Genomic DNA, 22,507 nt, shown 5'->3' with positions numbered 1-22,507 from the left:
GAACCTAACACGACTTAGATGCTCTTGACCCACAGAATATACTAACAAACAATGGCAGCAACAGAAGTTCCAAGCCAGTTCCACCCTACCTCAGGTAAGAAGGAATATAGGACTGGAACAAAAAAGAAGTCTCTCTCCATTGAACAAGTTGATTACCCAAGTGAATTAGGATCGTAAGGCACAACTGTACTACCAAACCGAATGCAGCAATTCAGGACAGAATCAGCCCAAAGTACTTTTTCTTTGCTCCACATAAAAAAACCCAACCAAACTCACTCCTTGCCTATGATCTTCAGAGCACAGGATTTCTTTCTTTCCTGCATAGCTTGCGGATCCCTCCATTTTGGGAACAGGGCTTCCCAAATTGTACATCAGACGAAGACAGAATGCACCGACTCCAGTCCCACCCAGCACCTACAAGCTCTGCAAAGGAACTCCTCACCCCAACAGCAATTGTTTTGCAAGTAGTCAGCTCTCCTGTTCACGTGCCTCATCCAGCAGGAGATCCTCTCTTCCCTCTCATTATTCCTTGCCCTGTCAAAGGCTGAGGTTTTGGTTTTGCCCTTGTTTTCACCTCTTGGCTTCTGCCTGATCAAAGAGTCAACACAAGGAGCAAGAGGAAAAGAGCATACACATGTGACTGCTTTCGGGGTGGGTAAGATCCTGCAATGGGCTGTGCCTTTCTGTTTCCCCCCCTCCCTCTCTCCCAGCTGCCAGATGCCCTTGGTCCTTCAGCTGAGAGGAGGAGAAAGGAGACGAGGTAACTGGAGTTCATTCACACTGCGCCCAGGGCTGCTCTCGCCTCTCTTCCTGTTTGCATGGAAGTATCAGTCCCTCTGAAGGAGGGAGAAAGAGGCAGAGAGGGAGAGAGAAAGGAGATGATGGTTAGAGAGGGTAGACTTTTCCCTGGTTAATGAACTGGAAACGAATAACAAGTGATATCATGAGTGATGTGGCCACCTTGCTGCCATGAAATTCCTTTAAAGGCCATTGACACAATTTCCCTTGAACTCTGGAAAACAGAACAAGCCAGGTCTGGGTAACAGAGCTCCAGTTCCTTCTACCCCTTCCAGGCTTTCTACTCTCACCTCAGCTTTCAAGTTTCTGGCTAACCTAGAGTATAGGAATGGCAAAAACTAGGGCATGCACTGGGTTACAGCAGGAAGATGTTACAGCAGCGGCATCCCTCCACCTTCCCCTCCCCTGCAAGCTGTCTTGTAAAATGACAAGCCATCCTTTCTCAGCCCTGTCTGGCCAGATGAGCTGCGAAGCCTGTGTCCCGACATGGGGAGCAGACAGAGCACACAGCCACTTTGGTGCGACACCAACTTCCGCAGCACTGCGGAGACAAACACGAGCAGAACTTGCCGTGTATAGCTGAACTGCAATAATCCCTCGTGCCTGGCTGCAAATCCAGCTCATCGACAGCTCGACACCGCTATCAGCGCCGACCTTCAGATGGCAGGAAGCACAACTGAGGCTTTGACAGGGGCTTCCAACAGGAAAAATCCCATCTGTGCTCCTCCCAGGAGGACGAAACACAAGAGGCAAAGCAGTTGCCCCCTCCTGCTAGCAGAGGAGCAAAGGGCAGCTCTCTGACACTCCTTGGGAAGAAGGGGAAGGAAGGGGATCCAGCCTGGAGCCTCGCCTACAGAATATATTTGTCAGCATCAACTGTAATAGCAAACTCTCCCTCTGAAAACTTGTTTAAAGCAGCAACAGCATTCTTTTGCCAGTACCACTCACAATTTTCCCAAGCAAATTAAGCTATCCTACCAGTAAGCCTTTTTTTCCCCTGCACATCTGAATGTATCTATGCAAAGGTGGTTTTGGTTTGTGTGTTTGTTTTTCTTCCTAGGGCCCCTTTATTGGCTAATGGTGTAATTCTTTCGCACTTCTAACCACACCACCAGACAACATACACAAAAAACCCAAAGAATAAAATCAAACGTGAAAAGTGTTCAAGCAATCTAGAAAACTTCCTACTACAAAATAATCTGCTAACTAGCAAGACCCTGCTTTGGAAAATTAAAGTTGAGATGTTTGCAGCTCATTATTCCTGCTACTGACCGGCTCTTACACATCCTACGTGCAGGGACAGCTCATCACCTCCTACCTGAAGGCTGAAAATGAGATCTGACCCCACCACCTTAGTTTCCTTATAAATGCCGCTGCATGGCAGCATGGAAAACAAGCCCACAGACTCTATTTCTTTCTGGATTCCTTCTCTAGCTTTACTCAGCCATCAATACCTTGCTCTACACAATTATACATAGCTATCCAAAACGTAAGAGCCAGCCATTCTTTGAAGTAACAGTTTTAAGACCCAGAGCTTCCTTAGTCTTCCCAGAGAACAGGGTTGAAAAGAGACAGGAAATACACAGTGTCATCCAGATCAGAGGTAACGGCAATAACCGGCTAGGCTCAAAAACCTGGTTTTTTTAAATGGGGCTTGCACAGAAGGCGGGGGGGGAGGGGAAGAAGAGTTAGAGAAGCCTCTCTCTTCAGTCATTGTGGACTTCCACAGGGGTGCCACATTACAGAACAAAAGAAAAACTCTACCTCGGATCATACATTCCTCCTTTATGACCCTCAGTCCCACAGATGTTACAGCCCCGCTTCAGGGAACACAAGTCTGACTCATGGCGGATTTGAAATGTCATGCCAATGCCATCTCCAAGCTGAAGCGAGAGATCAGAACTTAAAAAAAAGGAAAATAAAAAAAAAAGAAGCAAGAATGAATACCCAAAATAACACCCTGATAGTGGAGATGCCAGGAAAAAGGGTTAAACCTAGTCCATAAGCAATAAGAGAACCAACTAGATTATGCCTAGGAAAGAGCACTGCAGGCCTTTTTTCCGCAGGTAGCAAATGATAATGATAAATAATCACACAAGATATCATTTATCTGATTGTTTCCTTAAAAATAATTTCATCTCCACTAAACTATGCAGTAAGGTAATAACATTTCATGACCCATGCCTATTCTAGCCAAGTGCCTTTATCAGCTGGCATCACGAAAGGCAAATCTGCTCAGCTCCCCAGGTTGCCTCAGCCGATCTCTTCAACATCAGTATCCCAAACTGCTGTTGACTCCTCTGAGCAGGAACACGGCCCACTGTCAGCACTGAACTACGCCTAAAACACATAAAAGCAGTAAGAAGCAGCTGCTTCTTCCTTTTACCAGGAAGACAAGATGACAAAGGACACGTAAAGCTGTAGGATGTATCACAGCAAAGCCAGAAAGAGAACTTAAAAGCCCTCAACTCCTAGCCCTTGTCCAGACCACCTTCTCTTTCAAACGGGTCTTCTCCATTCTCTAGCAGCTATGAAGTAAAAGAACATGAAGAATAGAAGCAAGAGAGGAAAGAACAGAATAAAGGGGAGGGTTGTTTACGGTACAATTGTTTGTTCATTTTTCTGATTTCCTCCTTTCCTCCCACCCGAAGAGTACTTTCATCAGCAGGCTGCGTATCACCATAACTAAAACAAGATTGTTTCTGGGAAACAGCCTTTTTATAATGTATCTATATAGCACTTTGTATCCAAGCACCATCCCACCTAAAAGCATCAATCAAAAGAAATACTACCGCTCACAGGCAAAACAGAAATACAGTACTGGATTGCAAAACAGGCAGGAAACTCATTAAGATTCCCTTAAGGGCAGTAGGAGAAAAGTACCGATTCCCATTCATAGAAATATCATCCCTAGAAGTAGCACAGAGGTCAGGAAGAAATGACAGTACTATAGAAATACCCATAGAAAGAACACATTGAAGGGATACTGTAACGGAGCTTTAAATTGCTTCGAAGTAAGCTTGACTATTAGTCTGTTCCCCGCTCATGCATCTCCGGGGATACATTTTGGCAGGTTTTGCTAACACTCCTCTTAGAAGAGCAGGAGAAGAGAGGCAGGGGTTCCCACCCTGCAGCAGATGTAGGTACCCAAACCTAGATCGGCCAGAAGACTGCAAGCGAGCAAGAAGAGAGATCAGAAGAGCTGCCAAGAAACACAGTGAAGACTGGCATAGGGGTGCAGGTCAGAATAAAGGACTATTAAGAGCTCTGTTGCGAAGTAAATTTGCCCTGCTTTTGACTTTACTGTTCTGGATCCTGGCCTGTACGGCCTATTTCTGCTTTGGGGGTCATTGCAACTAAACACTTACAAGGTACAATAACGGCAAAATAAGGAGGAGGGATTTTTTTTGTTTTTATAAACCCACAGGGTGGAAGCCAGGAGGGAAGGGTTAAAGGTCTGAAAATGAGAGAAAGAGGATCTGTGTGACAGGAAGGGAGCATGTGAGAGGGCGTGTGACAGGCTGCGGAGCAGAATGTGTGTGTAGATCTCATTCCCTCCGAGGCTCTTGGCCAAATGTGGAGCTGAACTTTCTGCAGACTTTGTCCTGCCAAGTCATGTTCCCTTCTCACACTGCCTGACATCACCACAAATACTCAGCTGGAAAACAGTCCAGAGCCGGACAGAGTCCACCGCTCAAACACCAGCCAGTGAAATGGCTGCACTCGCGGCACACCCACCAGATGGGAAACCAGAGCCACCGACTCTCCTCGCAGGTCATCTCCAAGTGCCCAGGAGGCCTCGCCCTCATCCATCCAGAAAGAGCCCTACCAAGGCACAAAGAGATCGGAGGTGCCAACAGACAAACGCTTTTCTATTGCCCAAATAACATACCCCAGAACAGACTGAAATTCTGCACGAAGGCTCTAACAGAAAAAAGCAAAAGAACGTCACCATCAGATCGTCAGAGTTTGTCACAAGCAACGTGCTGCAAGGAGCCCACTCCGTTCCCAAATCCGGCGCAACTCTGCCACGGGGAGAAGGAAGCCATCGCACACGACCCACGGACGAAGCAGGAGCCAGTGGTTCTGCAAAGACTGACGCTCCGGCAGGGTCTGCATGAAGCGAGCAAGCAAAATTGTACCGTCAGAGAGCTCGCATCACCCGACTTCTCAGAAATGATCGGTGCTGGAAAATGCGAGCACGTGCACGAGCGTGTAGGAGTCAGCAATGGGATTAAGCCAACAGGTGGCTGGATTTCTTATTTTGATCCTCGTATCAAGGGAGAAGGGTGGGGACGGCCCGCCAATTCTGGGACACTGCTAAAGGCACCACCCAGAGCAAGTATCAGGGAGTAGCAGTTGAAGATGATACTGAAACAAGGGAGGACAAAGTCTGCAGTCTCTTCTTGTTTTTTCTTCAACCTCCACCCCCAGCCTGCTGCTTAAAAGCAGCATGACAGAAAATGCCCTCAAAGTACAGAAGATAAGGAGAAAATTAATGTTTTCTTCAGGCAAAGGTTTCCGCTTTCTCCACTCCTGTTCTATTTCTAGGAAAACAAACAGCAACTTGGGAGCTTTCTGGAGACCAAGGGAAATTTTTTTTCTTTAGTCCCAAGTAGCCCAGAAAGCTAAGTCCCCTCTTCTCAGACACGCCTAGATAACAGAAGCTACATTATACAATCTATGTTCATCGGTATTTTACATTTCAAAACATTCCTCACAAGAGAAGTTCCCTCTTCCTTTGCCAAGGAAGGGAGTCTGACACCTTCCTTCAAGGTCTAGCAGCACACATGCTGTATGGACCTTAAATCATACCCCTAGGGCTTCCTGCCCAGACCTGCAGATGCCCGAGAATCTGTCCCCCTCACCAGTTGTAAACACAGAAGCTATCTTTTGAACTTCTTCCTGGCCTTTTCACAGAAACCAGAATATTATTCCTCTCCTACAGACAACGGCCAAGGGTGGGAAGCAGTCAACCAGAAGACCAGAATCACAAAGTTGGTATTTGAAGGGAAGGTGATGGCTTCTCCTTCTACTCTCAGAGCGTGCAGCTGCCCTGCCTCGGTGGCAGTACTCACGCAAGCCAAAGCACGCTGGAAAGGAGGGCTGGCCACAGGACTCCCCGTGTGTGCCTGCATGTCAAGGCAAGCACCGTCAGAGCAAGTCTCAAAGGCTGTTCCAGTGCAGCTTCATGTGCCCACAAACGTCTGCGCGTGGGTTCCTGCTGGTAGGGGCGCAAGAAGCCACTGCACGTGCGTATCTGACAGCCTGACTGTGTAAAATCCTCCAGGAAAATTCACTGGCATGGCATGTGGAGTCCTTTGGGGGCTGGCACATTCCTGCATGTATGTCCCTGGCAACTGAGATACACTACGGAGCTGTTGCAGAAGCCTGCCTCTTTGCCCTCATTTCATAAGGGCCCTAGATAGACTATTTAAATTCTAAACATTTTCCTTTAAATGGATTTTACACACATTTTTCAAGATTACACTCATTCAATTTATTTTCTAAGTTAATGACAATTTATAATAAAGCCCAAAACAATCATTTAAACAAACAAACACACACCCTATCCAAGCAGCACATGGTTGCTGGAGAACGTTTAAAGAGCACAATTCCTAAACTCGAGGAAGTCACTAAGTCTGCGGAATCGGAATCCACTGAAGTACCAAACAAATCTTTCTTAAAAAGGCAGAAAGATCAGTTTCTTCAATTCACTTATTAAATTAGTTCAGTTCACTCAAAGTTGGGGGAGGCAGCATAAAATGGGGGGGAGGTGTTTCTCTCTTCCAATCTCTGAATACAAACAAGACAAGGGAGGATGAGTTACGCTCATTCTAAGATCTGGAAGGACACAATGACCAAAGACAACCAGTTCATTTTGCTAAGTACAGATAACACTATCGTGTTAAAATAAGTCAGTTTTAATAGCACACACTCCAAAAAGCATATTTTCTTTTATGTATCCAGTGTGTGATTATAGTCTAATTATAAAAAAATTGCATATTTAATTTGACCTTTTTATTCAAATGCAGTTTTGTGCAAGTCATGATAAAAGAAATTATCCACCATTTACTAATACAAATGACTATTTTCTAATGTAAACATTCACTGTGATATAATAGCATAAATGGGAGTATGTAGATACACTGTATCGTCCTGTCTAGCAAGAAGTTGTAATAGATGAGCCTAACCGATTAGAATACACCTTCCTTTTAAGAAAACATCAAATGCAAAACAAAGCTTAAATTAATTATTTAAATCACTGACTTTAATCATGATTTAAATCAGCAAGTGGGAAGCCTCGATTTAAACCAATTAACCTTGATTGTTTCACAGTTGCAGTAGGACCAGCGGGCCAAGCCTGCCCCTCTCCCTGGAGAGAGAGAGGATACAGCTTCCATGCCCACTTCGTTTCAAGAAATCTTACAGGTATATTTACCAATATTTTTTTAAAAACCTTAAAACAAACTAGAAAGCTTTACATGCCAGGAGACACCTACTCCCTTGTCAGTCATCTGCTTTAGCAATCAGCCTGATACTCACCTAACATCTTTTATTTACATCTCAGAGAGGTTTCTATGCGTACACAATACAACCTGACTCTGCAGCATGGCTTGCAAATTGCTTCAATCCTCACATCCCACGAGATAGTTCTCCTACTTAATCCTACAGACACTAGTTCTGGTCTGTTCGAAACAAGAATTAGATTTCTCATTCTCTATTGTTGTTCTCTCATTTCTTCATCAACTTCCCACTAAATAAACATTTATCTTTTCCCCTCCCTTAAACATACTGGAAGGTCTGCAGTGCCCTGCTCTCCCCTGTGCACTACCCTAATTAGCCTTTGCCCTCCCCAAATAAGATACTTAAAAGCTTGACAGTGGATACTTCAAAGCTATTTATGAAATTATACCAAAACTGAGTATATCACCTTAACAGTTTCTTTCTGACACTCAATAAGGCAAGTAATTTTGCTTTACAAAAAATCTGGTTTTGAGATCTCCAGATCTAAAAGTGCAAGCTACACTGGCTCCAGGGATGTCTCCTTTTTAGTGAGGACACAAGAAAGAAATTTGCCTGTGCTCCAAAAATGGAAAAAAGGTGTTTTGTCCTGAGCAGGAAGTCACAGAACAAAAACCACACAGGAGTGCTAAAGTAACCCATCGAACCACTTCTAATAGAGAAATTTTTAAGATCTGCTATATTATACACATCTCTCAAACCCAAACTGACTCCAGTCCAGCTTCTAGCTGCAGTAACCGCAACGAAAACACTAACTCAAATGTTGTCCTTGTATATTAGCAAAAGTATGATCTAATGACCAAGTTCAACCTGTTTGCAGTCTAAATGCAGACCTGTACCTGTCAGCAGGACGCATTCCCCTGACTTCCCTCCTAAGACGAAGTTCCTTCCCATCGAGACAGCTTCCACAGCCAAGAGAATGTGATTCTGCCTTCCTAAATTATTAGGCTGTGAGGAAAACAAGGCAACATAACCTATTGCAGACCAGCAGAACATTTTCCCCTAATGAAACAAGATATCCTTCTATAGAATCATAGAATGGTTTGGGTTGGAATGGACCTTAAAGATCATCTAGTTCCACCTGCCCTGAGCAGGGCTACCTATGACTGATTTTTCTCCAAGATTGTCAGGTCTGTGAATCTTATGACTTTGGGGGCGGAGGGAGGGAGTGTGACATACAGTCTGGTAAGCTTTCCTATTCAACATGCAAAGACCCACACATCTGCAACAATGAGACTTTCACAGCAGCTGCTTCCAGAGCAGAAAGCAGGATCACCCTTCAACGCATTCAAGACAAAGCACATTATATTCTATGCTCTTCCCTGGGCAGATGGGAACACAACTTCTGAAAAACAGCAACAGTTAAAGACCTTAAATTCAAAACTTAAAATTTTGAAAACCGTCAATCTTGATAGCCGTACAATCACAGACCAGATCTAATTATAAAAGACGTGACTTTTCAGGTCTGAGACCATCACCACTGGATCACACATTTAACAGCAGCAAAAAATTCATCCTTCTGTTTACCACAAAACGAGTGCGCTGAGTTGTGAGGGCTAATCCTAGAGAAAGCACCTTTCTTGGAAAAAAAAGTCATAGCAATCAAATGCACTTTAACACACTGGGAACACGACTCTTCCTGCAGGTGTGAGATCAGGCAAAGGCAGCAAACTCACGCTCTGCGCTTGTACGGCTGCACGCCTGTTCTTCTGCACACCCTCCGCCTGCCTCCTCGCTGCGCAGCCAGCTGGTGAAGGAAACATGCTGACAAGGCGCAGAGAGCTGCGGCAGCAGTAACTGGAAACAACTGACAACGGTGACCCAAGGCACACAGCCAGGACACACTAATTCTGCAATAAAGTTTCCCGTTTCTTATTTTTTTAAATTAGGTAATTTATATATATATAGTCCCTGCTACGGTACTTCTCCTTGCATCCCTTTACAATACAAATAGCTGCAGGTTTCCTCTGGCAGCTACAGAACTCCTGAGCAGCACAGCAACAACCCGTGTTCTGTCCTACCTGAGGCTGGTTTGGGTTTGTTCCCCCCACCTTTTATTTTGGGGAGGTGGGAGGGAGGAAGTTGTTAATTATTTTCACCCCTGCTTTTCTCCTGCAAACGCTGGCCTTCCTGTATGAAGAAGGATGCATGGGTTTATACACACATGAGAAAGAAATATCACTGAACTCAGTGCCAGATTTCAAAAAGGGGTGACACCGGGAAGCCACAGTCAGTCTGCCCTCACAAGTGTTGCGGCAGCAGTAATCTTCTGGTGAACGTGCCACAGGTGTGATAGCAGAGAAGCACGGCAAGGCCAAACTTCATCTGGTCCTGGCACAACAAGTACCATGTCCAATGCCCTCTTTCCACGGCCCAAAGGAAAGAAGGGCTGAGCTCAGCAACACTTGGCTGAAGTTTTCAAGCCACATTTGCTTCCCTAACTAAAAGATAAGACTTTTTTTTCCTGTTTCTACCTCAACAGGGGGGTTATGTCTTGATTAAGACTCACTCACTCCAAAACCCAGCCCACCACTCACTAAAGGAAGTAAAAAACAGTTTTTCCTTTTTCTTCTGTCTGTCCTCAGGTATAGCCTTCTCCCTGACACCTGGGGAACAGCAGATACTCCACGTACCTTGGAACGAGCAGCAGGGCCGAGAGGACTCTTCCCTACAGACAAACATAACCTGCAGCCATAGCCAGAAACTGACTGACACGCAGTGATCCAAACGGTTAGTCAGAAATGTGACTCAGTGTTGGAGACTCCCTGAAAAAAGCCTGGCAGTGAAGGGCCCAGCTGTGCCTTCAGGAAAAAGAAAAGGGAGGCAGGAAGTTTCAGGAGATAAAGTCTTTCTCTTTCACCAGTGATCCAAGGTTTGCTTCTGTCCCAGAATGAAATACCTAGTGTGACGGATCTGTGGACCTTAGCACAACGAGCAGCAGTGAAATGGCGCAATGAAGGGTCATCACCAACATAAGCAAAGTTACCTTTTAACAGCACCATGTAAACCGACAGCTGTGCAGACAAGTTTGTGTCCTAGAAAGCTGGCGATCTGGGTTGACAGGATGCAACAGGTGAATGAGACGGAGAAATGCAGAGCTGAGCGGAGGAGACGGGAAGAGGACAGCTAACGAGTTACCACAAAGCAAGCAAACACCTCCGTGCTGCACCTGGCAGCGTCTCCGGAGACAGCAAACGGAGATCCGAGCTCTCTGGCTGCGCGGTGACAGCCAGGAGTAACCGACACCCCCTCCCGAAACGCCTGCTCTGACTTGCTCGGTCCGTCCACCGGCCGCGGGTGCCCGTTCTCCGACCTCTTTCGCAGAGGGACCCTCTCCAACGGCGCCACTGCGCAACCGCCGCCAGCAACGCAGCCACCGCGGGACCGCCAGCCCCCGGCCCCTCACCCACGCCAAAAGCGAGCCCCTCCCGCCCGCGGCGCAGGGCAGCCCGGCCGGCGGGTGTCACCGAGCCGCCACGAGAAACGCGCCGCTGGCCGCCGCCACCGGCCCGGTCCGCACCCCTGCCGGGCCCCGGTCGGCTCGGCGGGACGGGCCACCGCCGCCGCCCCGCTTCCTTCCAGCACCTTCCAGCGCCGCCCGGCCCGGCCGGCAGCACCAGGCGGGCAGGCGGCGCTGGGCCGCCGGCACCGGGTCCCAGGAAGCGCTGCCGCGGCTCGGGCCGGCGCAGGCCGCGGGGCCGGAAAGCCGCGGGGCGGGAGAGCGCGTCTCCGTCCCCCGTCGTCAGTCACGGACACGCCGAGTGGCCGGGCCGGCGAGGAGGAGGAGGCGACGCCCGCCCCGCCGCCCCCAGAGCCCAGGAAGAAAGTTACCGGCGCGGCCCGCGCCTCCTCGGCGATGTGCGGCCGCCGCCCCCCGTGGCGCAGGTGCCCGAGCCGCCGGCGGGAGGGGCGGCCCGGCCCGGCCCGGCGCTGTTCCCGGCGGGGCGCCGCGGCGGAGCTGTGGTGATGTCACGCGCGGCGCCGCCCCGGGTCACGTGCAGGCACCGCCCGCCCCGCCCACACACCGGCCCCGCCCCCTGCGAGGCCGGCGGGAGGCGGGGGCCGGCGGCCCCCCCACTGGTCACAGCCCACCGGCTCGGGCGGGTCCGGAGCCGCGTCCCACGCTCCTCCGTGCCCGCCGGGGTCCGCGGCTTCACCGGCCGGCAGAGCCGCTGCCGGCCCTCCGCCCTCCCCGCACCTCGCGGGGGAGGAGCGACCCCGGCAGCGGAACAAGCAGCAAGCCGGTGCCCGCGGGAAGAGCGCCCGCCCGCGCGTCCCCTCGGCCCCGCCGCGGTGCGGCATCGGCAGAACGTCCCACAACCGCATGCCGCGCTCGAGATACGGAGTAGCACAGGCGTCAATTCGCTACGCGTTCAAGCACCAGCGAATTAAACACGTTATTCCATCCGGCTGAGCTTTGCGTGTGACGTAACCCCTCCGTTTCGTACGTCATTCAGCACTCCAAGACGTTACGCACGCAACTTCCTCGCGCTGCAAACCGCATGGAGTTTTAAGCAGATAAACGCGTACAAACGAGCTGATTTCTGAGCCCTCGGGCTTCGCGTCTCCAGGATCTCCCTGCGAACGCGAGAGCCGCGGTTCCTGCTTTTCCTAAATAAGCGAACGCTGAGCGCCCCGCCTCACCCCCCGCCTCCAGGCACCGGTCGGTGGGGACGAGCGCTAAACATCGCCCACTCCGCTTACCCGCCCACGATTGTCCCCTCTGTTTAAATGGCAGGGTCCGCGGCCAGCCCCTCCGGCAGCGGACGCCGGGCTCCCTCACAAGGTCGGCGGGTTCTGCCCGGGTTTGGGCAGAGCCGCCAAACCCGGGCAGAACCCGCCGACGGCAGCCGCCGCCGAGCCGTGCCCGCCCGCTTCCCCGCGTTCTGCCCCTAAGGCTTTACCTCAGGGACGGTGCCAGAAGGCTCTGAAAACGCTTCGGGTTTAAAAAGCAGCGGCTGGAGGACGGCGCGTGGTCAGAGGTGTCGGGGAACGCTTTATTCGCGAGGAGCCGCCACACCGCCGCAGGGATAAGCCCTCACGTTCCCACCCGGTTCCCTCCCACCGCCGGGCACCTACGCGGTCGCAGCCCACGGGGACGCCTCCGCCGAGCGCAGGACCGGCCCGGCCGCAGCAGGCCGGCGGGCTGAGCGGGCCGTCCCGCCGCCAGGCCCCGCCTCCGCCCGTCAGGAGGCGGGAGCAACCCCGCGGGCCCGCCTGAGGTCCGGCCCCCTCTCCGCGACGTATCGGCCTCGCCCGGCCCCGCGGAGCGCGGCGAGGCCGCCCCCACGACACCCGGCGCTCCGCAGGCGCGTCCGTCCCCTCGGCGGGGAGCGCTTCCCGGGAAGCCCCCGGGGCCGCCCCGGCCCGGCCCCCATTGTCCCGCCCCGCCCGGGCCCGGCCGCGGTGCTTCCGCTGTGCGCAGGAAAACTGTGTCCGTGCGGTCCCGCGGCGGGCGGCGGCTCGGTTCCGCGCTGCGGCGGTGTGAGGGAGGGGGGGGGAAGCGCCATGGCGGCCGATGCGGCGAGGTGCGGCTGGGGAGGCGCCGTCCTGCTCCTCCTGGCGCTCTGCCTGCAGCCGCCGCCCGCCCGGCCCCGCAGCCTCCGCTTCGTAACGCTGGTGAGGGCGGGAAGGGGGGCGGCGGGAGGCGGCCGGGCCGGGCCGCGGGGCCGGGCCGGTGTAACGCGGTGCCGCCCGCAGGTGTACCGGCACGGAGACCGCTCGCCCATCAAGGCCTACCCGCGGGACCCCTTCCAGGAGGGCGCCTGGCCCCAGGGCTTCGGGCAGCTCACGCAGGTGCGTCCGCGGCGGGGGGTTGGAGGGGGCGGCGGGCTGGGGCCGGCGCCGTCGGTAACGCCCGGTGCCGTTGCAGGTGGGGATGCGGCAGCAGTGGGAGCTGGGCCAGGCCCTGCGGCGGCGCTACCGCGGCTTCCTCAGCGACGCGTACCGGCGGCAGGAGGTCAGTGCCGGGGCTCGGGGTCGGGGGGGAACGGCGCTCCCTGCCTCTTCCCGCGGCCCCGGAAGAAGAGCTTCTTTCCCAGGAGCTTCGTTCCGAGCCCGGCCGCGGGCGGGGGGGACCGGGCAGTGCCTCAGCGCTGCCCTCGTTGCGGGGGGTGCAGCCAGAGCCGGGCTGTCAGACCGTGCAAGCCTGCTCTGAAGTCAAGGGGACACGACAGGAACGCTGTGCTCTCGCTGGTACTTGTTTCTTCCTCGAGATTGTGAGATTTTTTTTGTTTTTCTGGTCACATCAGCTGGCAAGAATGCAGCCCGTGTTTGCCCTGCCCTCCCCAGTGCACTTAGGTGCGATCTCATGGGAGTCTGTACGTGTAAGCAGTAGTTACTAACCACAAGCGACCCTCTCATTTGTTTCCACCTGTGAAGTATCGACGGCTTCAGTCCCCCAAAGCTATTAATTTTCCTCTCTCTCTCCAAGATGTTGCCACACTTTATAATAGTTGTTGAGAAACCGGTAGGTTTCTTTTATGAAAAGTGACGGAGCCCTTGTGTAACCATGTGCTAAGCACAGGGGAAAATCTGAAAGATCAAAAAAAGCAAGGAGATACCCCTGCTGGGTTGATCAAAGAGGTGCGAGTCAACCGGAACATGAGCAAGTGTCACGACGAGAGGCGTGCTGTCGCGTGGTTCGGATGGACAGCGGGCAGTCAAGACCCCCTCGTCCCACTACTGGCTCTGCATCGCTTCAGTTATTTTATCCGAGCTCATTTTGGGTGATTGACCAGATGGGGCAAACTGAGAATCCCCGTACAATTTTCTGTCTTTGCTTCCCCCCTTTTTGGGCTCCTCAGTAAATATCCAGCTTGCCATAGTTCAGATTACAGCCCTTCTTTGACATTTGCTTTGTCAACAAAACTTCCAGCATCAGCTTAAACACAGATCCTTTAACCTTCCTCAGTAGTTCCTTTCCAAACATACTTCACTCTTCTAAAGCTTTTGCCAGCTGAAACTGTTTTCCTTCTCTTGCTTGAGAAGGAAAAACAAACCAAGGCATATGCAAACAAAAGCTGTTCTGCTAACCAAGCCTGAATCCCGGCTCGAGTTGAGCAACCTCCCTCTTGTAAGAAGTGTTGCCTCTGGGTGACACCATATGACTGTCTATCACCTGACTCAGCGACAAGCTGGAGCCCTGGCAAAAGGTGCTGAAGAAAACATGTATGCTCAGGGCTTAATTGTTTTTTACGACACTTTTAGAATTAGATCCTTATCTTTTAAAATATTGCCTTTCTCTTTCTTCAGAGCTTACTGAGGATGAAAGCAATCCTGTCTAACGAGTACAGGGTCAGTTGTTTTCAAACCACAGTTAAGAGGTAAAAGTGGGTGGAAATTGTCAGAGGAAAGACAACTTTTTTTTTTTCTCGTGACTGTTAAGTTTTGAGATACACTTCACGTGGGAGATGCTATACAGAGTAAGCATATGTATTTTTTCTTATGTTTCTCCTCATTTAACATTTTTTTTAAAATCTCAATCTTGACATTGTATTTCATCTTTCTGGCTTTTTATTCTTCTTGTTTCCGATTCAATATGCTGTTTTCTAGCACATTCTTTCATGATTTCCTATGTGTTCCTCTTGTTTTATTACTGGTTTCTTTCCAATCTCCCCCTAAGTGTTTTCAGTACACAGATACCAGAATACCAAAGTTTTGCCATTTTGACCTTCTGAACTTTTCTGTATTTTTCTTGTTTCTCTTTTTTCTGGCTCAGATCTCTCTGTCTGAGCTCTGGAATGGTAAGTCTTGGCCCATTAATCCCAAGAGTCCACAACGATCAAAGAAAATCGCAGCCCCCCCCCCTTTTCTTCCTCTCCTGTTAGTCAGATCACTCTTGTGTTCATTTCTCAGATGGAAAAACTGAGGCTTGGAGAAGCCAGTTTTTTTCATGAGCACAGCAGGTCATTCTTAGAACTGAGAACTGAATGCAGGAGTTTGCCCCAGTCGTGCTCTGTAAATATAGCACATTCCCTATCCGTGCCCATCATTGTCTGCACCTCTGTCTCGCTCTTCTCTGACTCTTCCTCATATTCAGACTCCTTTCTGTCTAATCTCCGCACAGTGCATCTGGCTATCCCACTTCTCCAGAACAGACTGCTCCAGTATTACACACCAAATTGTCTTTGCGTCCGTCCTTACAGTTTTGTCCAGGTTGACATCAGCAGGCTCGGTCACTTCAACCCGTGTTGTCCGTGAGCACCTGCAGGGCACTTGGCAATGTTCCTCAGCGAGTGCATCGTCCTGCGTCCGAGTATCGCCGCTTGCAGTAGCGTTACTAATGGTGCGCTTGTCCCTGTCCTGGCAGATCTTCATCCGCAGCACAGACTGCGATCGGACGCTGATGAGCGCGGAGGCCAATCTGGCAGGCCTGTATCCCCCAGAGGCACCACAGATGTTCAACCCTAACATCTCCTGGCAGCCTATCCCTGTGCACACGGTGCCTGAGTCCGAGGAGAGGGTAAGTTAGTCCCCAGGATATGTACTGACTACTCAAATAGTGTGTTATGCTGACTTCTCCAAAAGCCTTTGCTTCGGTCTCAATTCAGATTGTCTTGAACTTCTCCTGGGACCTACCTTGCAAAGGTTCTTCTGTCCTCAGAACAAGATGAGAATTCAGGGGCCGTGTTCACTCAGCGTGTTAGCTGCCACACCTCAGCAGACCTGGAGCGTGTTAGAAGGCAGTACCTGAGGCTCTTTATAGATGCATCCCGCTAGTCAGGGTTCCGTTACAGTTGCGCGTGTTGACTGCACGTTCTGTACTTCCGTGTTCTCGGTGACATAGCTGCTGTTGTTGTCTCTGCCCAGCTACTGAAGTTTCCTTTGACCCCCTGTCCACGGTATGAACAGCTACAGAATGAAACACGGCACTCAGCAGAATACATAAATAAGACCAAAGAGAATTGGGTAAGTGATTGTTTGCATGAGATAAGGTGGTCTTAGGCTTCTAGTTAAAGTATCATCACCTCTATATAATCAGAGCTCTGAGAAAAGGGTAGGAATACCTGCGCATGTAATACAGTATGAGGTCAGAAAACTGAAGGCCTTTCTCCTTTCTCATACCTACAGCAATTCCTGCAGATGGTGGCAAATGAGACTGGGATCCGGGATGTCTCTCTCGACAGCGTTTGGAGTGTGTATGACACACTGTTCTGTGAAGTAAGTTTGGCCATCATCTTAGAGCCGTGGGAATTTGGTCTTTAGGGCTCACTAGATTTGGTAGAAGATTATTTTGCAAACCCCCCTAAAACAACTTTTCACCATTCCCACCCTACAGTTAGAAGTGATTTCTAATTTCAGAATAATAACACTTCCTACTCACTAGAGGCATGTGCCAAGAGTTACCTGCTTTTGCACCCTATAACCTCCCACTTTGTAGCTTAGATACATATTGTGCCAGAGCCAGAAAAAGTCCCACCTGCATAATAAATATCTCTTTTGAAAGTCACTAGAAGATGACTGCAATCTGAAATCTTTAGATCTCTGTGGATGAGTCTGAGTTAAGTAAGGTAGAAATGAGATCTCTGGAAACTGAAGGAGCGTTAACTTTGATTTAAGTTGGGAGCTTACATTAGGACTATTCCTGGTTCTCTCTCTACCTCTCTGTTACTTTAGGTCAATCACTTTTCTTTCTGTGCTTCTGTTAATACCATCTCTAAAAGAAAATAATGCTCTTCTAGGTTAAGTGGCGTTCACCCCCATCTGGTTTTTGACCTGTTATAAGGTCCTTTGCCAGAGAAAGACTCGAGACAGATGATGTTTACTGTCTGGGGTGGGGCACCAAACTCTATATTCATGTGGAGTTTTATTGAAAGCACATCTCGTGAAGGCTTAAATAAAAAATCTGTTTAGCAGTGCTGTGATAATGCTCAAGTAAAGGTCACATATCCAGGAGACTTACAGTTGTTGCACACAGATTTATTTCTGTATAACTATGCAGCATGATGAAGTAAATTATAGAGATCTTTGAAGTAAATTATAGAGATCTTTCACGTCAAACTAGCTAACTGTGGAAGAAGCAGTAAGCCCAAGCATTTTGACACTGTGTCATGCTAATTCTATGGAGGTGCAAGGCTACTTAGCTTGCTGGCAGTGGTATACAGTGGTATGTACTATTTTGGGGAGGTACAAGATAAATCTGCATGGAATTGCACTTTGCTATGTAAAGTAGCAGTTTGAGTTGCTAGAAGCTGAGAATATTCCAGTCCAGAGCTGCACTGCACTATGTAAATTTGCCCTTTGTATCACAAACCCTATCTCCTGTCTTGTAACGATCACAGTGAAGCAACTTCTGTCGGTAACAAAAAATCCTTTGGTCAGAGAGATCAAAAAGTTCAAATCTTCATTTTCAAGACTCACTTAATGAGCTTGCAGATTGGGCCCGGAAGGTCAGCTGACAACCACTATAATCCCCAAGAACTTGGAGAATAGCTCAGTGTCCCAAAATGAAACCAGAACGTTTTAAAGGAGTTTTACCCTCAAAACTATACTCTCAGGCTGATCAGTCTCTTCAGCTGCTTTGGGCTTCCTCCTTTTTCTCACTCTCACTAACAGTGTCCTGAAAAGAAGAATTGTTTTTCTCACCTGAGCCAGTAGATTCATTCTGCCATCTGGATGGAGAAAATAAAAATGTCCAAGAAATAGCTGAACTTACCAGCTATTCTCTGTGTAAATTAATGAAAAACTAACTAAATATCTAAGTTGCTGATGGGAATTTCTCCAAACCACTCAGACAGAATGGGCCTTTAAGGATATTCAGCTTCGTCTTCTGGCAGTTTAATGGGATGTGGCATAGAAAATTGCTCCAAGTAATGCCAGGGAACCACAACTGCTGTTTGTCTGCCAGTATAACTAATCCTTTCTTGTAATGGGTTGGCTGCAAAGCAAATTCTTCTCTTGGTTTCCAGTTCTGTGTATTCTGGGTTTGAGTACTGGGCTTTGTCAGTGGTGCATCCCAGTATTACGTCTGCAGAGCGCTTGCTAACTTTCTCCAATATCCTTCAGTGGCCCTCAGAGCCTCCGGGGAAATTGTGCTGCAGGTACACCAGAAACCTTGAGTTTGTGCTCTCTCGCTTATCTTTTTTACTTTTTTTTTTCTGACTGCATGCCATCTGCAGGGCAGAATCAGCCGCATGTAAAGTAAATGCCCTAAGATTATTGTATCGGTGTTACGACATAACCCTGCACTCCAGTTGTGCTTTCACAGAAATGTAGCTCCTGGATTTTAATCTTTATGCTTCTCATTATTAGTTTCTGAAACAACATTAAAACCCACATATATTCTTTGTATGCATCACAGCAGTGTGAGGACAGAAGCATAAATAGAAAAGGGGCATATTTAAAATAATATAGGAAATCAGTAGCAGTATGGGCAGGACTCCACACACCCTGACTCCCATTCTCTGATTACTCTGCGATCTGCTACCTGCAGATGAGTATTCTGTTTCTCTTTCTAGCAAGTACACAAAATGGATTTGCCTGTATGGGTGACACCAGATGTCATGACTCAATTGAAGCAACTAAAAGACTTTGGTTTTGAATTTCTGTTTGGGATCCACAATCGGGTAGAAAAAGCTCGTCTGCAAGGCGGTGAGTGCACCAGGGAGGGAGCTTCACGCTGCTCTATCTGGTTTTTGCCTCTTACCAGCTGTTCCCTTTCCTCAGGGGTCCTGCTGGATCACATACGGAAAAACCTAACCAAAGCAGCAAATGTTTCTGCCCACCAGAACCTGAAACTACTTGCCTATTCAGCGGTAAGTCAGAGCCTGGAGGCTGCCTTTCACCCATCTCCTCCTCCTCACAGGGGACTGGGGCTTGGTGATAGTTTTAACCCTTTCTGGCTTTTCTACAGCCCATGCAGTGATCGGGACGTGCATCTTTGCCTCTGGCTGGGTGGGATGTGCAGGATCTGGCATCATTCCTCTGGGGCCCCTGAGGGAAATTCCCAACCTGTGCTTTGTTCCTGTTAGCTCAGGCTTGTGGACGAGACTGGCAGACTTTGGGGAGCCACTGCTCTATTTATTTGGTAGATGGGTTGATGCTACTCAGAAGTGATGTTCCAGCAGTGTAGACAGATATGGAGTCATCCCCCCCTTTCCAGCATCTCTGGATGGGGAAGTCAAGCATCTCTCCCAAATTGCTCCCTAGAGATTAATTTGTAAAGAACAATGCAGGATATATAGGGCTGTGGTTCCCTTCCTCCCCTTCTCTGGCACCGTCACAGATCACTGTTCTAACAGTACAGTTCCTCTCCTTTCTTCCAGATGGAAGTTACAAAGGTGACGTCCCCTCAGCACTGCCCTGTCCGTTACTGGTATGGTCTGAGCTGCCCTGCCACATCCTTAAGGGTGACTGATTTGGTTTTTTTCCCTCTTTCTCAGCATGACACCACACTTGTGGCACTGCAGATGGCTCTAGATGTCTACAACAAGATTCAAGCACCATACGCCTCATGTCATTTATTTGAGCTGTACCAGGAGGATGATGGGTGAGGGCTGCAGTAAAGACGTCTGCTGTGATTTCACCTCAAGGGTTAGATACCTAGGCTAGGCTCCACCCTAGGGGGATGCAATCTTGCTCCTAGTGGCAGACTCTTAGGAGGAAAACTACCACCAGAATAAAGAAAAGGGTGTGCACACTGAGTTTTTGGGAAGGGATGACTTCAGCTGGAGGAAAAAAAACCAAACATCTAGCTGTGTTTTGTTTTCAGTAACTTCTCTGTGGAGATGTTTTTCCGGAACGAGAGTGGGAAGGAACCTTTCCCACTGACAATCCCTGGCTGTCAGCATAAATGCCCACTGCAGAGATTCTTGGAACTCACAGATCCTGTTGTTCCCCAGGACTGGGAGCAAGAATGCCAGGTAGCAAGCAGCCTGCACGACACAGGTGAGCCCAGGCTGGACCAGAGCGCGGCAGAAGGGGAAAGCTTGGACGATACCATGTTGACCACTTGTTTTCTCCCTTGCAGAACTGTTTGTGGGTCTGGCTGTGTGTGGATCCATTCTCCTTCTCCTTATAATCCTCCTCTTGACTGTACTCTTTCGCATACAGTCTCAGCCCCCCGGCTACCGGCATGTTTCCAATGAGGGAGAAGAGCAGGCCTGACAGTTGCTTCAACTCCTTCCCAGGCAGTAGGAGGGAGCAGTGCTGCCCCTAAGGATGACTGCGCACCTTCAGTTACTGAGCGTTCTTCTGCTTTGGCCCTTGCTTCCCAGAATGAAGCTGGACTGGATTTTTGGATGCTTTCTAAAGGTGACGTCCCAGAGAGAAAGGACTGAGCTACTCTAATGGAAATGACACCTTAATTCTGAAGCCAGTATACTGTGTGGTGCCCCCAGTCCTCGTACAGCTTACCTTGTCTGGGATTCCCACATGGCCAGTTGGAGCTGGTCAAGAGTTTTCCTCCTTTCAGTGATCGTGTTACCACTCACCATGGCTGTGGCAGAGGCGCTTGGGCCTCCAGCAGCTGCCACATCCAGTGCAGTCAGGAGTTGCATCTCTCTTCAGGGTCAACCTGCTTTGAGTGCTTTTCTCTCAAGCCACTGGGCCGATGACGGTGGGAAGGCTGGGCTTGGAGCAGAGGGCCCAGCTCACCAACAATGCACCGAGACTCATCTACCGTCCATGCAGAGGGAACTGCTGCCGATGACGGCAGTCAGTGAAAAGTGTTTCTTGAGGTTGCTGCTAAGTACTTGCTGCTGGCAACTGGTCTTTTTTTCCCTCTTCACATTGCGGTTCAAGAGAGAACTGGCCTGGAATCAGGACAAGATTGAAAACCCGGCAGTAGCTTCTAGGATTCAGCCCAGAGTAGGTTACATATGATCCAAAGAAGCTCTAAGAGCTTCATCAGAGAGATGAATTCCTGTGACCATAGCAAACCCACACCCAACTTCTTGTGCAATGTTGGCTCTAGAAAGGAGAGTCCCCATAGATAAGAAACTTGTCTAAAAGATTCAGGCTTTGAATTTGACTTCCCCACCTCTGAACTTCAAGTACCTATTACAGGGAATTATCCAGTACTGCGGGCAGTCCAGATTTCAGCTACGCGCCCAAGGAATATGCTTTACTAGCAGAATGTTTTTATGCTGTAATTAAAGAGATGTAGCAGAGCTGTTTACCTAAGACTAGATTCAATGCCAACTTCTGTAGTTTTTCTTCCTATCTTCCTACTGGACGGACAACAAACAAAAAACCCCCATTAAGGATGAGAGTTTGCAGGTGATGGTGGAGCCCTTCATTTGCCACGCTTTGGTATTTTGTCCAAAGTGGGATTCTTTCTCCAGGCCGGCCTCTCTGTGCGCACCGCAGCTGCTGCAGGGGACTTCATGCCAAGTGCTCACCACCTGCCTTGTAGCTTTTGGCGGAAAATGAGAGACTGCAGCAGGCACCAGAAGCACAGGGTCTTCACATGGTGATGCTGCACATTCACTTCCCACTTTTACTTCCCTTTCTGGTGCAGTTCCCTTCCCCTGTTGGCGGCAGAAGCCAGTTCTTAGGTTACAGACGTTTCCTTTTCTTCCCCTATGGAGTACCGTGGGGACTTTTCCCTACACCATAATCGGCGTCTGCCAGCATGGGAACTCTAAATCAGCAGAAGCAGCTTGCTGTTCTCAGCATCTTCCTCACCTTTTTGTCCTCTGAAGATACAATCTAGGTCTCCTGCACAGCAACACAGTCATAAAGAAAAAGCTACTGCCTGTGAGAACAGGCACAAGAAAGAGGTAATAGAAAGTGCATTTAAGAAGACCAGACCTGTTATTTTTAAAGGCAGCAAATTTTGCACACACAGAGGAAAGGTTTCTATGATGATTTAGACATTTTGACTGTGAATGACTTTCTGTAATTGTTCAAATACATTTCCTTTTCATTATTAAAATCAAATTCGCACTGAACTCTACTCCTCTTCTTCTCTAAGAGTTCGCAGGGCTAGCACCACTGTGCTCAGTGTTGGAGAACAGACAGAACTTACTGCAGTATACCCCCTCCGAAGTAAATCCCTGATTTACAATCCCACTTACAGCAGAGTGAGAACTGAGATAAACTATTTTTGACTGCAGCAACCATGTGTAGATACAGCTTATAATGCAACCTGTCCAATTTGGAAGGGTCCATTGTAGACACAGAACTATGACTGGTATTTCCACCACTGTTCCAGGTCTCTTAGCCCTCCTGCAGAAAGGTC

At 49.3% G+C, this 22,507-nt stretch overlaps 2 protein-coding genes across 16 annotated transcripts in view; one reads left to right on the top strand and one right to left on the bottom strand.

Annotated features, from left to right (window-relative positions):
- The window catches only part of NR1H3 (nuclear receptor subfamily 1 group H member 3), a 31,474-nt gene extending 18,983 nt beyond the window's left edge, over window positions 1-12,491 (bottom strand). For 3 of the 14 annotated variants that reach the window (XR_012673961.1, XR_012673962.1, XM_075152262.1), the window contains exon 1: window positions 11,155-11,278. The gene's annotated coding sequence lies outside the window, so the exon portion shown is untranslated. Of the gene's footprint in view, window positions 1-10,309; window positions 10,417-11,154; window positions 11,307-11,853; window positions 11,932-12,227 lie in introns of those variants that run through there. The other 11 variants (XM_075152250.1, XM_075152254.1, XM_075152256.1 and 8 more) reach the window with 10 other exon arrangements.
- A 103-nt stretch (window positions 12,492-12,594) lies between these two features.
- ACP2 (acid phosphatase 2, lysosomal) lies at window positions 12,595-22,217 on the top strand. 2 transcript variants are annotated; one of them, XM_075152263.1, is made up of 11 exons: window positions 12,595-12,942; window positions 13,024-13,119; window positions 13,196-13,282; window positions 15,635-15,787; window positions 16,135-16,233; window positions 16,396-16,485; window positions 18,783-18,915; window positions 18,991-19,079; window positions 19,707-19,813; window positions 20,036-20,211; window positions 20,294-22,217. In XM_075152263.1, the coding sequence occupies exons 1-11, from the start codon at window positions 12,832-12,834 to the stop codon at window positions 20,428-20,430; spliced, it is 1,278 nt and encodes a 425-aa protein (XP_075008364.1). In that variant the 5' UTR covers window positions 12,595-12,831; the 3' UTR covers window positions 20,431-22,217. The 2 variants fall into 2 exon arrangements, with proteins under 2 accessions (XP_075008364.1, XP_075008365.1); XM_075152264.1 differs by lacking the exon at window positions 16,135-16,233 and having other exon boundaries at window positions 12,694-12,942.
- The last annotated feature ends 290 nt before the right edge of the window (window positions 22,218-22,507 follow it).

The sequence above is a fragment of the Calonectris borealis genome, chromosome 5, assembly GCF_964195595.1.
Source record: "Calonectris borealis chromosome 5, bCalBor7.hap1.2, whole genome shotgun sequence".
Lineage (NCBI taxonomy): Eukaryota > Metazoa > Chordata > Aves > Procellariiformes > Procellariidae > Calonectris > Calonectris borealis.
The sequence above is the reverse complement of the archived record's forward strand: the minus strand, read 5'-3'. Positions and strand labels throughout refer to the sequence as shown.